Source organism: Gobio gobio, assembly GCF_949357685.1.
Source record: "Gobio gobio genome assembly, chromosome: 7".
Classification (NCBI taxonomy): domain Eukaryota; kingdom Metazoa; phylum Chordata; class Actinopteri; order Cypriniformes; family Gobionidae; genus Gobio; species Gobio gobio.
This window is the reverse complement of record NC_137103.1, coordinates 19,417,379-19,429,687: the sequence shown is the minus strand read 5'-3', so window position 1 is coordinate 19,429,687 and position 12,309 is coordinate 19,417,379. Positions and strand designations below refer to the sequence as shown.

Sequence of the window (12,309 nt, the reverse complement as noted above, 5' to 3'; positions counted from 1 at the left end):
ACAGGAGGGCAAAATATCCATAGAACTGAACTGGGCCTGTCAATTTTTCATCTGTTTCAAGCCACAGATATAAGCATCACCTCTCAAAAGAAGAAAAAAGTTTTGGGCACTTGTGATCAATATACAGCATCTGCTGCAGTATTTCAGTCACTAAAATCAGCAGGACATTCTAAAATGCTTAATGTGAAAAACACTTAAAGTTCCTTAATATACTAAAACAGTGATATTAAAAGATCAAATTTAGTATACAGCTTACTGATGATGCACACTATACAGGCAAGCAGATGAGCCCAGAATATGAATGCAGAATATTTGTGTGAAACTGATAAATTTTTTCAGGATTCTTTGATGAATAGAATGTAAACTGTAACATTTCAAATGACTTTACTGTTGTTTAGTCGATCAAATTAATACATCCTTGCTGAGTAATCCTTGCAACAGAAATCTGCTTGATTTGAAAGTGACTTCTGAGTAAGCTGTGCTTCATACACCAATGGACAATTGACAGACAATGGACCTTTTTTGCCTACAATATTTCACTAATGTGACCGCACCCTGTATCCAACTGATGTTTCAGCAATGACTTTATGAGACTTTGTGCTCACAACATTTTCTTAACATTTGAATTTCAAATGACATTATGGAGCATTGCTGCGAGTGTTGTGTTTTATCTCCTATTCACAGAGCATCATGTTGTTTAATGTTGATTAAAAGAACAGAAACCACTCCTCCTTCTCACCTGCTTACAGAGGGCATGACCCTGTTTGTCTGACTCCACTGATTTAGCTGAGCTCCTAACACCATAAACACCAAGTCGTAACCTGTGTCTTCTCAGAGTTGTCTTTTGGTTGTTCCCATACACGGCTCCGCTCTATGAGTGACAGGGATTTTTCATCCTATGCCTATATTGTGGAATTTTATTCTGGGTTAGAGATCAGCTGTGAGCAATGTGACAAACACTATAAGTATTGGGACACCCCTACAAATGATTGAATTAAAGTGTTCCAATCACTTCCATGGCCAAAGGTGTATAAAATCAAGTACCTAGGCATGCAGACTGCTTCTACAACTCCATGAAGTGGTAGGCCATGTAAAATCACAGAGCGGGGTCAGCGCATGCTGAGTCAATGGCAATAGACCTCCAGACTTCGTGTGGCCTTCAGATTAGCTCAAGAACAGTGCATAGAGAGCTTCATGGAATGGGTTTCCATGGCCGAGCAGCTCATCCAAGCCTTACATCACCAAGTGGTATAAATGCGGTGGTATAAAGCGCGCCGCCACTGGACTAGAGCAGTGGAGACTTGTTCTCTGAGTGATGAATCCCGCTTCTCTGTCTGGCAATCTGATGGATGAGTCTGGGTTTGGCAGTTGCCAGGAGAATGGTACCTACCTGACTGCATTCCAGTGAAAGGAACTCTTAATGCTTCTGCATACCAAGACATTTAGGACAATTTCATGCTCACAACTTTGTGGGAACAGTTTGGGGATGGGCCCTTCCTGTTCCAAGATGACTGTGCACCAGTGCACAAAGCAAGGTCCATAAAGACATGGATGAGTGAGTTTGGTGTGGAGGAACTTGACTGGCCTGCACAGAGTCCTGACCTCAACCCGATAGAACACCTTTGGGATGAATTAGAGCGGAGACTGCGAGCCAGGCCTTCTGGTCCAACATCAGTGCCTAACCTCAAAAATGCAAAAAACACACACAAAAAAAAACCTTGTGGAAAGCATTCCCAGAAGATTTGAAGCTGTTATAGCCGCAAAGGGTGGGCCAACTCAAATGCCATCCCATTCTTAATACGTAGGGTTTAATATAAAGTTCATGTGCAAGGTAGGCGTCCCAAAACTTTTGCCAATATAGTGTATATCTGATGCAATAAAGCCACTCCTCTCGTTCCAAATTAAAGTACTTTATAATGAAACAATTTTAGACACAAAATTGCCTGTCTTTTTCTGCTATTTAATATGTATTATATGAATTAAATTATTTATAATATATTTGTATAATTATTATATTAATCAACAAATAATATGAAACGTTTTATTTAAAATAATATAAATATATGCATATAAATGCGAGCTTAAATATATAAATTCATACATTTCTAAATCAGCATATTAGAAAGATTTCTGAAGGATCATGTGACACTGAAGACTGGAGGAATTCAGGAAAAATTCAGCCATGCCATCAAAAGAATAAATTACATTTCAAAATATATTAAAATAGTTATTTTCAATTGTAACAATGCCACACAATTGCTTTTTTTGTTTTTGTTTTTTACTGTATTTTGATCAAATAAATGCAGTCTTGGTGAACATTAGATACTTTTTAATAAAAATAAAAAAACAGTCTAGTGTAGTTATTTAGCACTTTTAAATGTAGTTCCAATAATTAAACATTTGGCAGTCTAATCAGATAATGAATCAACATACTGTAGAAAATATAGTAAGTATATGTAGTAACATGTAACTAGAATGAGTAGTTACATGTAGTTACTGTAATAACACTATTTTAAGGTGAAGTAATTACATATTACTAACTAACTAACCCTACACCAAACCCTAACTCTATAGTAAGTAAAAGTGCTTAATATCTCTCAGTACTCATTTGAGTAAGTAAAATGTAACTACGTCACCTTAAAATAAAGTGTAACCAATATTACTTCTGGTGTAATGATCACAGAGCACAGCAGACAGACATAGCTTTGGACACAAAGTGCTGAGGAGGTGACCAGGTGTCATATTCCCCAGAGCAAATGCTCCCGGTCCTGCAAACGATTGACCCCTGCTGTGGGGTCAATCATTTGCAGACTATTCAAGAGCATTAGCAGACTGACTCACAGCACAGAATTATTAAGCAATGTACTCTTAGGCCCGGTTTCACAGACAGGGCTTAGATTAAGCCAGGATTAGGCCTTAGTTCATTTAGCACATTTTATAAGCGTGCCTTAGAAAAAACAAACACTGGTGTGCATCACTTACATATTTTCAGATGTGTCAGTGCAAGTTGCTTTCAGTTAAAACAGCTCAAACATGCATATAGCTTAAGCCTCATCTGTGAAACCGGAGGCAAGTGTCCTGATTTAATGAAAATACTACACACTCAATGATGCAAGGAGACACGCCATGAAACATATTTTAAAATCTGTCAACTTTAATCTCTTGAAGACATTAGTTGTATTAAATATGCGTTATATCGCTTTTCCAGTTTTTCTAAGGAATTAAGAATGGAGTTTATTCTCATGTGAAACAGGAAAGGCTTCATATAGCAAGGCGAGTCTGAAACAACATATTTACATGAAATACAAAAATATAAATCCACAAAATAGTATTACAGATAAATTTACAATAACCAACTCTATAAAAATTACAAATATATTTCTATAAAAAGCTATTTAAATAATCTTACAGCTCAAGTTTTTCAGAGAGCACAGCCATTACTGTCAAATGTGTATTTCTTATGCATTTGTTTGAGTTTGTTTGTATGGGCGCAAGTATACAAAAAGTCTTGGCGAACTTCATCGTCCAGCATGTGAAACCAGGACCATGTCTTCTCCGTCTTCACAGTAGTTCAGGTTTGTCAGGTGCGGTCTGGCTGTAGTCCCCCGGCGGAGCTACAACGTAGTGGGCTCCAGTCATCCCGTCTCTTACTCACATGCCTGGAGGGGGGAAAAAACAGGCAAGCAGAGAACATACTTAGTACATTTCTGGGTCCTCGGGTGTCAAGGTTATTCTTGGTGTGTATGCGAGTCCTCTGTTTTATGAACACCCCCCTCAATGAACTATTTGAATGAATTAATGAATGAATCAGCTGCCTCAGCGCATGAACAGAAGTATTACTGTATAGGAGCTTACCCGACACCATTGCATAAAAATGTTCAAGGCACAGGAGCAAAAAACTACCCATAAAATTGTAAAGTTCAGAGAGAGGGAGGAACGTTGTCATAACAAAAAATGTTTTATGACTGTTTTGAAGAAGAAGAAAAAAAAAAACCCTGTACAATATGAATGATATGACTGCTTTCTCTGTGGCAGGTGGCGAACTTACAGTTTGAGTCATTGAAGGTCTATACAAATGCATTCCGCTCTCTCTCTGAGGCAAGTTACAGCACTCTAGAGTGTAGGAGCGCTCCAAAACAAATCAACTTAACATCGCTAAGGAGGTGTAGGAGTGAGTGTATGATTGACTCAATGATTAGGATTCAAAAGCACCCGTTGATACAAGAGTGTCTTGTTTCTTCTCATGATCTACAGTACCGGTCAAAACTTTGGAAGAGTTACTATTTTGAATGTTTTTGAAAGAAGTCTCTTATGCTCGTCAAGCCTGCATTTATTTGATAAAAAATACAGAAATAAACAGTTATATTGTGAAATATTACTACAATTTAAAATAGTGGTTTTCTATTTTAATATACTTTAAAATATAATTTATTTCTGTGATGCAAAGCTGAATTTTACTCCAGAACAAAATCAGCCATTACTCCAGTCTTCAGTATCACATGATCCTTCAGAAATCATTCCGATATTCTGATTTATTATCACTGTTGGAAACAGTTGCTTAATATTTTTTATAATGTAATTTTTCAGGATTCTTTGATGAAAAAGAAGAGCGTACAATGTACAGTACTGTTCAAAAGTTTTGTTTTTTTCTTTTTTTTCTCTTTTATTCAGCAAGGATGTGTTAAATTGATTTTCAAAAAAAGTGATAGCAAAGATATTGATTGAAGAGATTTCGATTTTGAATAAATGCTGTTCTTTTTTTACTTTTTATTTATCAATGAATCCTGTAAAAAGTATCACAGGTTCCAAAAAAATATTAAGCAGCACAACTGCTTTCAACATTGAGAATAACTGAGTATCAAATCATCATATTAGAATGATTTCTGAAGGATCATATGACACTAAAGACTGGAGTAATGGCTGATACAATGTTTTTGCTTTGTGCTCACTATTACTTTTTTTCTGTATTTGATATTTCTGTATTTCTGTATTTTCTGTATTTGATACTGCATAAGAGACTTCTTTCAAAAACATTAAAAATAGTAATGTTTTCAAACTTTTGACCGGTACTGTACTTGCACTGCCCCACATCTGATGGCTGATAAAAGGAGTTGGTGGTATGAACAAAATCATATATCTTTGGGTTTGTAATCACAATAAATGGTATACCGAATGCGAATACACTATCGTTCGAAAGTTTGGAGTTAGTAAGAAGAAGTCTCTTATGCTCACCAAAAGCTGAATTACACCTTTTATAGTAATATTGTGAAATAAATGTTAAAATGTAATTTATTCCAGTAAAGCTGAATTTTCAGCATCATTACTCCAGTCTTCTCTAGTCTCCAGTCATTTCTCTCACCATATATAGAGAAAAAAATAAATTATATCCAGTAAAATAACCAAAAAGGTACCTAATAATTTGATTATTCGCTCTTAAACAGCTTATAAAGCTGTTCTTGAACTGATTATATAATGTAACACTAATATTATTATATGTAAAAGTGGTCTATCATATGATTGGACCAGGGGTGTCCAACCCTGCTCCTGGATGGCCACTGTCCAACCCCAATTAAACACACCTGAAGCAGCTGATCAAGGTCTTACTAGGTATACTAGACACTTGCTGGCAGGTGTGTTGAGGCAAGTTGAAGCAAAACTCTGCAGGTCAGTGGCCCTCCAGGACAGAGTTTGGACACCCCTGGTTTTATGTGGTATGTGTGCTATGCTGTGACGTTGCTCTGCAAATGTAAACAGATAATCTCTGTCTCACATTCTGTATAAAAGCAAAATACGTTTTTGCAGAATCTCTGCTGGCTGATACATATGTACCATTTCACAGTGTATAGCATAATACCAGCTAGCCCTGCTCATCAACAAATATTTTATGCATAAAATCATGCTGCAAATTATTTGTTGCAAGCAACCCCAAAACAAAAAAAACAGTCTTTACATTCATGTCATTCAGCACTTACTTGCTAATGTTCTGTCAAGGTCAGCTATGAAGTCCTCTAGCTCTTTAGTGTCTCCAAGTTTAGCTGAAGAGAACAATATATAGTTGATCAACAGAGTACAGGAAATAAACCAAAAACTGACTCAGTGGTAAATATACAAAACAGAAACATGTTTTAACTCACGTTTAGGAGATGTGACCAAGGGACTATTTGATGAGGGGGAGAAGACGCTGGGAGAGTTGAGCTTCTCATCACTGAAGCTGAAACTGTTTCTGTTCAAGGACTCTGCACCTGTTGCAGAAGGAAAAAAAGAGACAGAGGAAGTCAGAAATGAAAAGCTTCCTGTACGTGTACAGCACAGTGGTTTACTTTTCAACAGGTGGGTCACGACCCAAAATCACTCACAATAGGGATAGAGTGAAGACAGCAGGGAAAAGGCAAAGTTATAATGCCAATAATGCAACTAAACATCCAACTGTGTAGAGTTATAGCAAACACTAGTTCATCTGTCACTCCGTGGAAGAAGACAAAACATGACAGTATGACAAGCCTTATCCTCAAAAACCATGGTAAAAGAAAATATAACTACACTATCGATCAAAAGTGTTTAAATGTTTTTGAAAGAAATAACTTTTAAATATATTTTAAAATGTAATTTAATTTATTCCTGTGGTGGTAAAGTTGTATTTTCAGCATCATTAACCCAGCCTTCAGTGTCAAATCATTCTAATATGCTGATTTGCTGCTTAATTATTAATGTTTACTTGCATCCAAGGTCAAGAAACACTTCAATTTTTCCTCATAATATAAATTGCCACATCACCAAATTTCTCAAAGAGTCTGAAAAACGGTTTTGTTAGAAGTTTCAGTCTTTCCAAACCCCTCCTCTCTGAGAGCAGACTGTGCTCTGATTGGTCAGATGGCTAAGTCTGTTGTGATTGGTCTACCGCTTATAGTGCGTGTCGGAAACTAAATGCCTATATTAGCATATCAGAATTTCAGCTCCGGAGGTTTCCACAGCACTTGTGTACACATTGATATAACCAGTAACGTTGGCGTCAGTTTTACCATATCAATTTGAGCCAGAGACTTCTTTGTGAAAATCGCACGCAACATGGATTGCAGCGCTGAAAACAGTGTCTTCTTGACATGTCGACAACACAAACACAACTCATTCAGGCCTCAACTACAACTGCAGTGTTTGAGGGCGGGTCAAAGTAGACGTTGTTCGCTGGCAGCCAATAAAGACCAATGCTGCACTGTAAAAAAAAAAAATCTGGTCCCCAATTGAAAATTTTCTAGTGAGCGATCAGCGATCACATCTAAAATTTTCAGTTGGCCAAATTGAATTTCTGTGAATTGATGCAATTTAATTCAATCAAAATTCAAGAAATTAAATTTGGCCAACTGAAAATTTTAGATGTGATCGCTCACTAGAAAAATTTTCAATTGGGGACCTGATTTTTTTTTTAACAGTGTGGCAGGCATTATGCAAATGTGCTACATTGTTACGTAGGTATGTAGCAGGAAGTGAAACTAGAATTGCTGACGATTCGTGCAAGCAGTTCAGAATCGATTCTGTCTTTTAGGAGGCAATAACTTTATTTGTCATGCACTTTGATCTTTAAAACTTTGCAGACCTTTTACATTCACAAACAGCTATACAGAATGAAAGGTAATATTTGAAAAGGCATAACATTTCACTTGCAACATCTGTACATATATCCTTGCCGAGATCATGAAACCATTGAAATTCATGGGACAGCTAGAAAAACTCTAGTCTGCAAGTGTAGAATAGTTACTGTGTTGAGCATAAAACCAGTGGAGCGGCACTGGTCTTTACCACACAGGCTTGCCATACATGTGCACTGACCCATAACCAGAGGGGGATAGGGGGGTGTCGGGGGGGGGGGGGGTAATCTGTGCTAGCAGAGCAGGTTGAGTTTGAAATCAATGCATACTCCTCTAATAACAGACTCTCTCTCTCTCTCACGAGCACACTTTCAAAGTGCTTTCAACCGTGACCCAGCCTCGAGCAGGTTAATTTAAAGCCAAAGATCTGACCCGGTCCGCCACACTCCATCTTAAAACACTTTATTTACACATTCTTAGCCCTGCACACAGTTAAAGGCAGAGCAGGTGTGCTATTACACGGATGCTCAACTTTGCCCAGTGCTTCAGTCATTAGACCCTCCTGCCTGTGGGCTTCAGCTGGTGAAATATGTGAGCAAAAAAAAAAAAAATAGGTAAATAATAATAATAACAACAAGTACAGAGGATCCCCTCAGCTGACACTGCATCTTGTAGTTCACTTCAAACCTTAAAAGTATACATTTTAAAAGAATTGTACTTAATAATAAATTAATATTAACTGTACTTAAGTGTACACTTTCATGACTTTTTAACATAATTACGCTTCAAATTTAAAGTTTTACGTTAAATCATTGTTTTAATATTCTGTCATGCTTTAAAAAAGTACACTTATTTTGATGTTAACATGCTAAAGCACAAAGTACTTGACTGTCATTTTAACTGTACGGTGTTATTTGACATTACATTTAAAGTATTTATCATTTTACATAACATTTACGATTAATTGGATAAAAAGACCAATTTTTATTAACAAAACACTATTACACATCCTAATAATAAATAAAACAGGGTTATTGATTAGTTGTTGCAGCCCTACATATTACTAAGACAATAATAAACAATTATGGAATTTCATATAAGATGTACTTAAGTCCTACTTAAGTGGGTCAAACAGCAAACTCTATTGAATATCAATTTTAACTATAATATATTTTCATTTTTTTAAGTATGCTAAAGTGTACTACTTTTTTCTCAAGAGTATGCTTTTGAAAGGAAGGAGAAACACTTTATTTGTCCAATGTGAAATCCTGTAGTGTAGAAGCAAAACCACTAAACTAGATCAATGGCACGTGACAAAATGGCATCAGGATCGATTGGATCTAACATGCAGTTGCACAGATGGCGATTGAAAGGCACATAATGCCTTTCTGATCCTCTGAAAGCACCAGAGGATGTTTTCTTATCCAAGCACAGATTCTGCCACATTCCCCGTTTGTTCCAGAAGGAAAAGGTTGGGGTAAAGATATCACTTGTTGCTTAATCATTAAACACATGAACACTTCTAGAACAAAAGTGCCCATTTATACTGATATGGTTCCACTTCGTTTGAACCTTTCTATGCAATTATAAGATATCAAACAAAAGTCTTCCATATCCATTCATGATGCAATCCTTCTTCAGATTCTGGATAATCTCCAGTTGTAGGATTGATGGAAAAAACTGTGAACCTGTGTGTGTCCCATAACAGCTATTACAACTGGCTAGTGATAGATATAAGCCAGGACAATTAATCAACCAATATTTGCTGAGAATGCTCCCTCTTATGAGAAAAAAAACCCAAGAGATTAAAAAAGGCACATTCTTTATAAATCTTTCTAAATTCCAAATCAACAAATTTATATTTATATATTATATATATATATATATATATATATATATATATATATATATATATATATATATATATATATATATATATATATATATATATATATATATATATATATATATATATATATATATATATATATATATATATATATATATATATATATATATATATATATACCCCCCCAACCCAACCCATTGTTTATCAATCATCATGGAAACAGTCTACAATCTTTGAATGGGCTCAATTTGTGTGATATCAAATTTAGAACATAACTTGGTTAGACATATGGCTTTGATTTTAATTGTATTTAAACTTTTTAAAACTTAAATTTATATAAATGTTACACTTTTTGAAGTGCTTTGACTTCTACTGGGTCCCTTCTTTAAAAAGAGACAAACCATTGACTTGCATTCCAAAGCATTCATGATGAACATTCATGAAAAAGGGGGATGACAGTTACCAGATTAAAAGACGTTTAATGAAACCCAGCTGCTCTTTGTGCTTGTGTGTGGGCTCAGATTAGATTAGATAAGATTATGCAGTGTTCAGTGTGCACTGTAACTGTTAACTGAGGCTGGGAAGATTAAATCGTGACGCAGAGAGATAATGACCCCAGGACACGAGCACGTGCGTTGCTATCAAACTTCTGGAATAATGACACGTCAAGTGCAACTTTTGCCTGAGTCGATACTCACTTTCAGAGTCGCTGATGCCGCTGTCGCTGACGCTCGCGCTGCTCCGTCTCTTCATGGTTTTCAAGTGCTCATCATATCTGAAGTGTCTCTTTTCCACGGGGGACGTGAAATCCTCAATGACAGCGTCGAATTCACACAATACGGCGTTTAGATCGTCATCATCCTCGAGAAATGCTAGAAAATGCACGCAAAGTTTGTTTCAGTCTGGAAACAGATCAAGTGCTCTAGACGCACGATCGCCTCAATGTAATTAGCATAATACAATATTTGCATGGGTTCATCTGAACCAGCAGTACTTCATTTTTACTGTTAAAATGTAATATTAAACATTAGACTTACATTTGCCCTGTGACTTTATCTTTGGAGACTTCATCTTCTATACTCCTTTAGTGTCCAATTCCCGAAATATCCGATATAAAACAAAACTCCTGTTTTCCCTTGTTAACACACTGTGTCTGAGCTCGTTAGTGTGTGCAGACTGCGGTCGGTGGGGTTCGGTGTTTTAAATATTGCCCGGCTCTGGGAGGGGGCGGTGACTGACGGAGGCGTGTCGGACGTGGGGAACGCATCGCCAATGAGACGCTCGAGCCCGTTTTAGCCCTCCGTGTGAGTTACATGGACTGGCGTCATTCACCCCTGAAGTATGTGTTTGTAAACAGCTACTATGACACATGCACGACATCAGTGCTGCTTTATTTTTAACCATGCCATTTTTCGATGACTTCACTTGTTGCAATGTTTTACCAGCAATATAGTAATAATGTTACAGGAAAAAGAAGTGTGTAATGTAATACAGCATGTAAAATATATCTAAAAATGCATTACTGTCCAAAAAGCCCTCAGGAATGTCCACATGTGAGTGTCTCCATGTATTTGTTGAAGAAGAAAAAAATATTATTCACACTTTGTTTCATCTAAGATTCCTATTAATAATAATGGTAGTGACATTTGTAAAGTTTTTGGAGAATATGAATCAGTCAATTTACTTTGCTCTAAAGTTAAATAAATATCTGGGGGTTTTCTGAATTAAAATTCCCACACAGAGGACATAAATGAACACAATTCTTAAAATATAAATGTTAAAATATGGCCTTCAAGTTTTTACTTCAAAATGTCAAAGGGTTAAAAATACGTTTTTAAAATAGTTAACGCAAACTAATAATGAACTGCACTTCTACAGCATGTATTAATCTTGGTTAATGTTAATTTCAACATTTACTAATATTAAAATCAAAAGTTGATAACAGTTAATGCACTGTGAACTAACATGAACAAACAATGAACGACTGTATTTTTATTAAGTAATGTTAACGAAGACACAAATACAGTAACAAATGCATTGCTCATGGTTATTTCATGTTAGTTAACTAATGTCAACAAATGAAACGTTACTGTAAAGTGTTACCGATCAATGATATTATCATGGAAATAAAAGTATAAATTATCAATAACCATTCCCTTTTATTTCATTTATCTCCAAAATAATATAGGCCTATTTTTAATAGAGGATTATGATAAATATTCCAAAAGTACTTGGTGCTTCACCAAATATTGTAATATTTCGAATGTAACTTAAATTGTAAACTTAGTACAATTTCCTTACTGTAACGCTTTCTAAAATATAAATTTTCAATATATAGGCTAACCCTAACCTTTTCAGCGTTTTAACCTTTTTTACTCTCTTATTTGGGTGTTAAATTCAAAGGATCCCCCTTTTCTGTGTCAAGTCTAATCATTGTCATGCTTCTGTCATTCACAGATTCATAAAACTGTTAGGTCTAAGTTAAGTTTCTACAGACATCTGGTGGAGACTTAATGAATGTGCACTCACGCCATGTTATTAACTTATGGCAATTAGATTAGATTCAGATACAGAACCTTTTTTAATGGCCAAGTGTGCATATGCACAAGCTATTTGTCATCGGTTCCAGAAGCTTCAGTATACATGAATTATTACTAAGGTTATGCTTAAGAAAGCTAAGAAATCTTTGACTTTCAGCATGGTGCTGAACAAGACATGAAAACATTTCCTACTTTCAGTAAAGGCAATTTAACAGTAAGACAGACAATGTTTTTGAGGCCTATACACCCTTTTATATTTAAGTTTACAAAGGGAAGTTTTCGCAGCGATACTCTTTTTTTTTGTTGTTGTTCTACAAAAAAAACCTTTAAATTAACA

The 12,309-nt window shown here is 35.8% G+C and overlaps 1 protein-coding gene across 2 annotated transcripts; it reads right to left on the bottom strand.

Annotated features, from left to right (window-relative positions):
• Nucleotides 1-2,280: 2,280 nt before the first annotated feature.
• Nucleotides 2,281-10,616, bottom strand: rgcc (regulator of cell cycle). Of its 2 annotated transcripts, XM_079820976.1 has the most exons (5): nucleotides 10,470-10,610; nucleotides 10,131-10,304; nucleotides 6,135-6,242; nucleotides 5,973-6,035; nucleotides 2,281-3,659 (listed from the first exon to the last, which is right to left on the bottom strand). In XM_079820976.1, exons 1-5 carry the CDS (start codon nucleotides 10,501-10,503, stop codon nucleotides 3,652-3,654), a joined length of 387 nt encoding a protein of 128 aa, XP_079677102.1. In that variant the 5' UTR covers nucleotides 10,504-10,610; the 3' UTR covers nucleotides 2,281-3,651. The 2 variants fall into 2 exon arrangements, with proteins under 2 accessions (XP_079677102.1, XP_079677101.1); XM_079820975.1 differs by lacking the exon at nucleotides 2,281-3,659 and having other exon boundaries at nucleotides 4,669-6,035; nucleotides 10,470-10,616.
• Nucleotides 10,617-12,309: the final 1,693 nt, after the last annotated feature.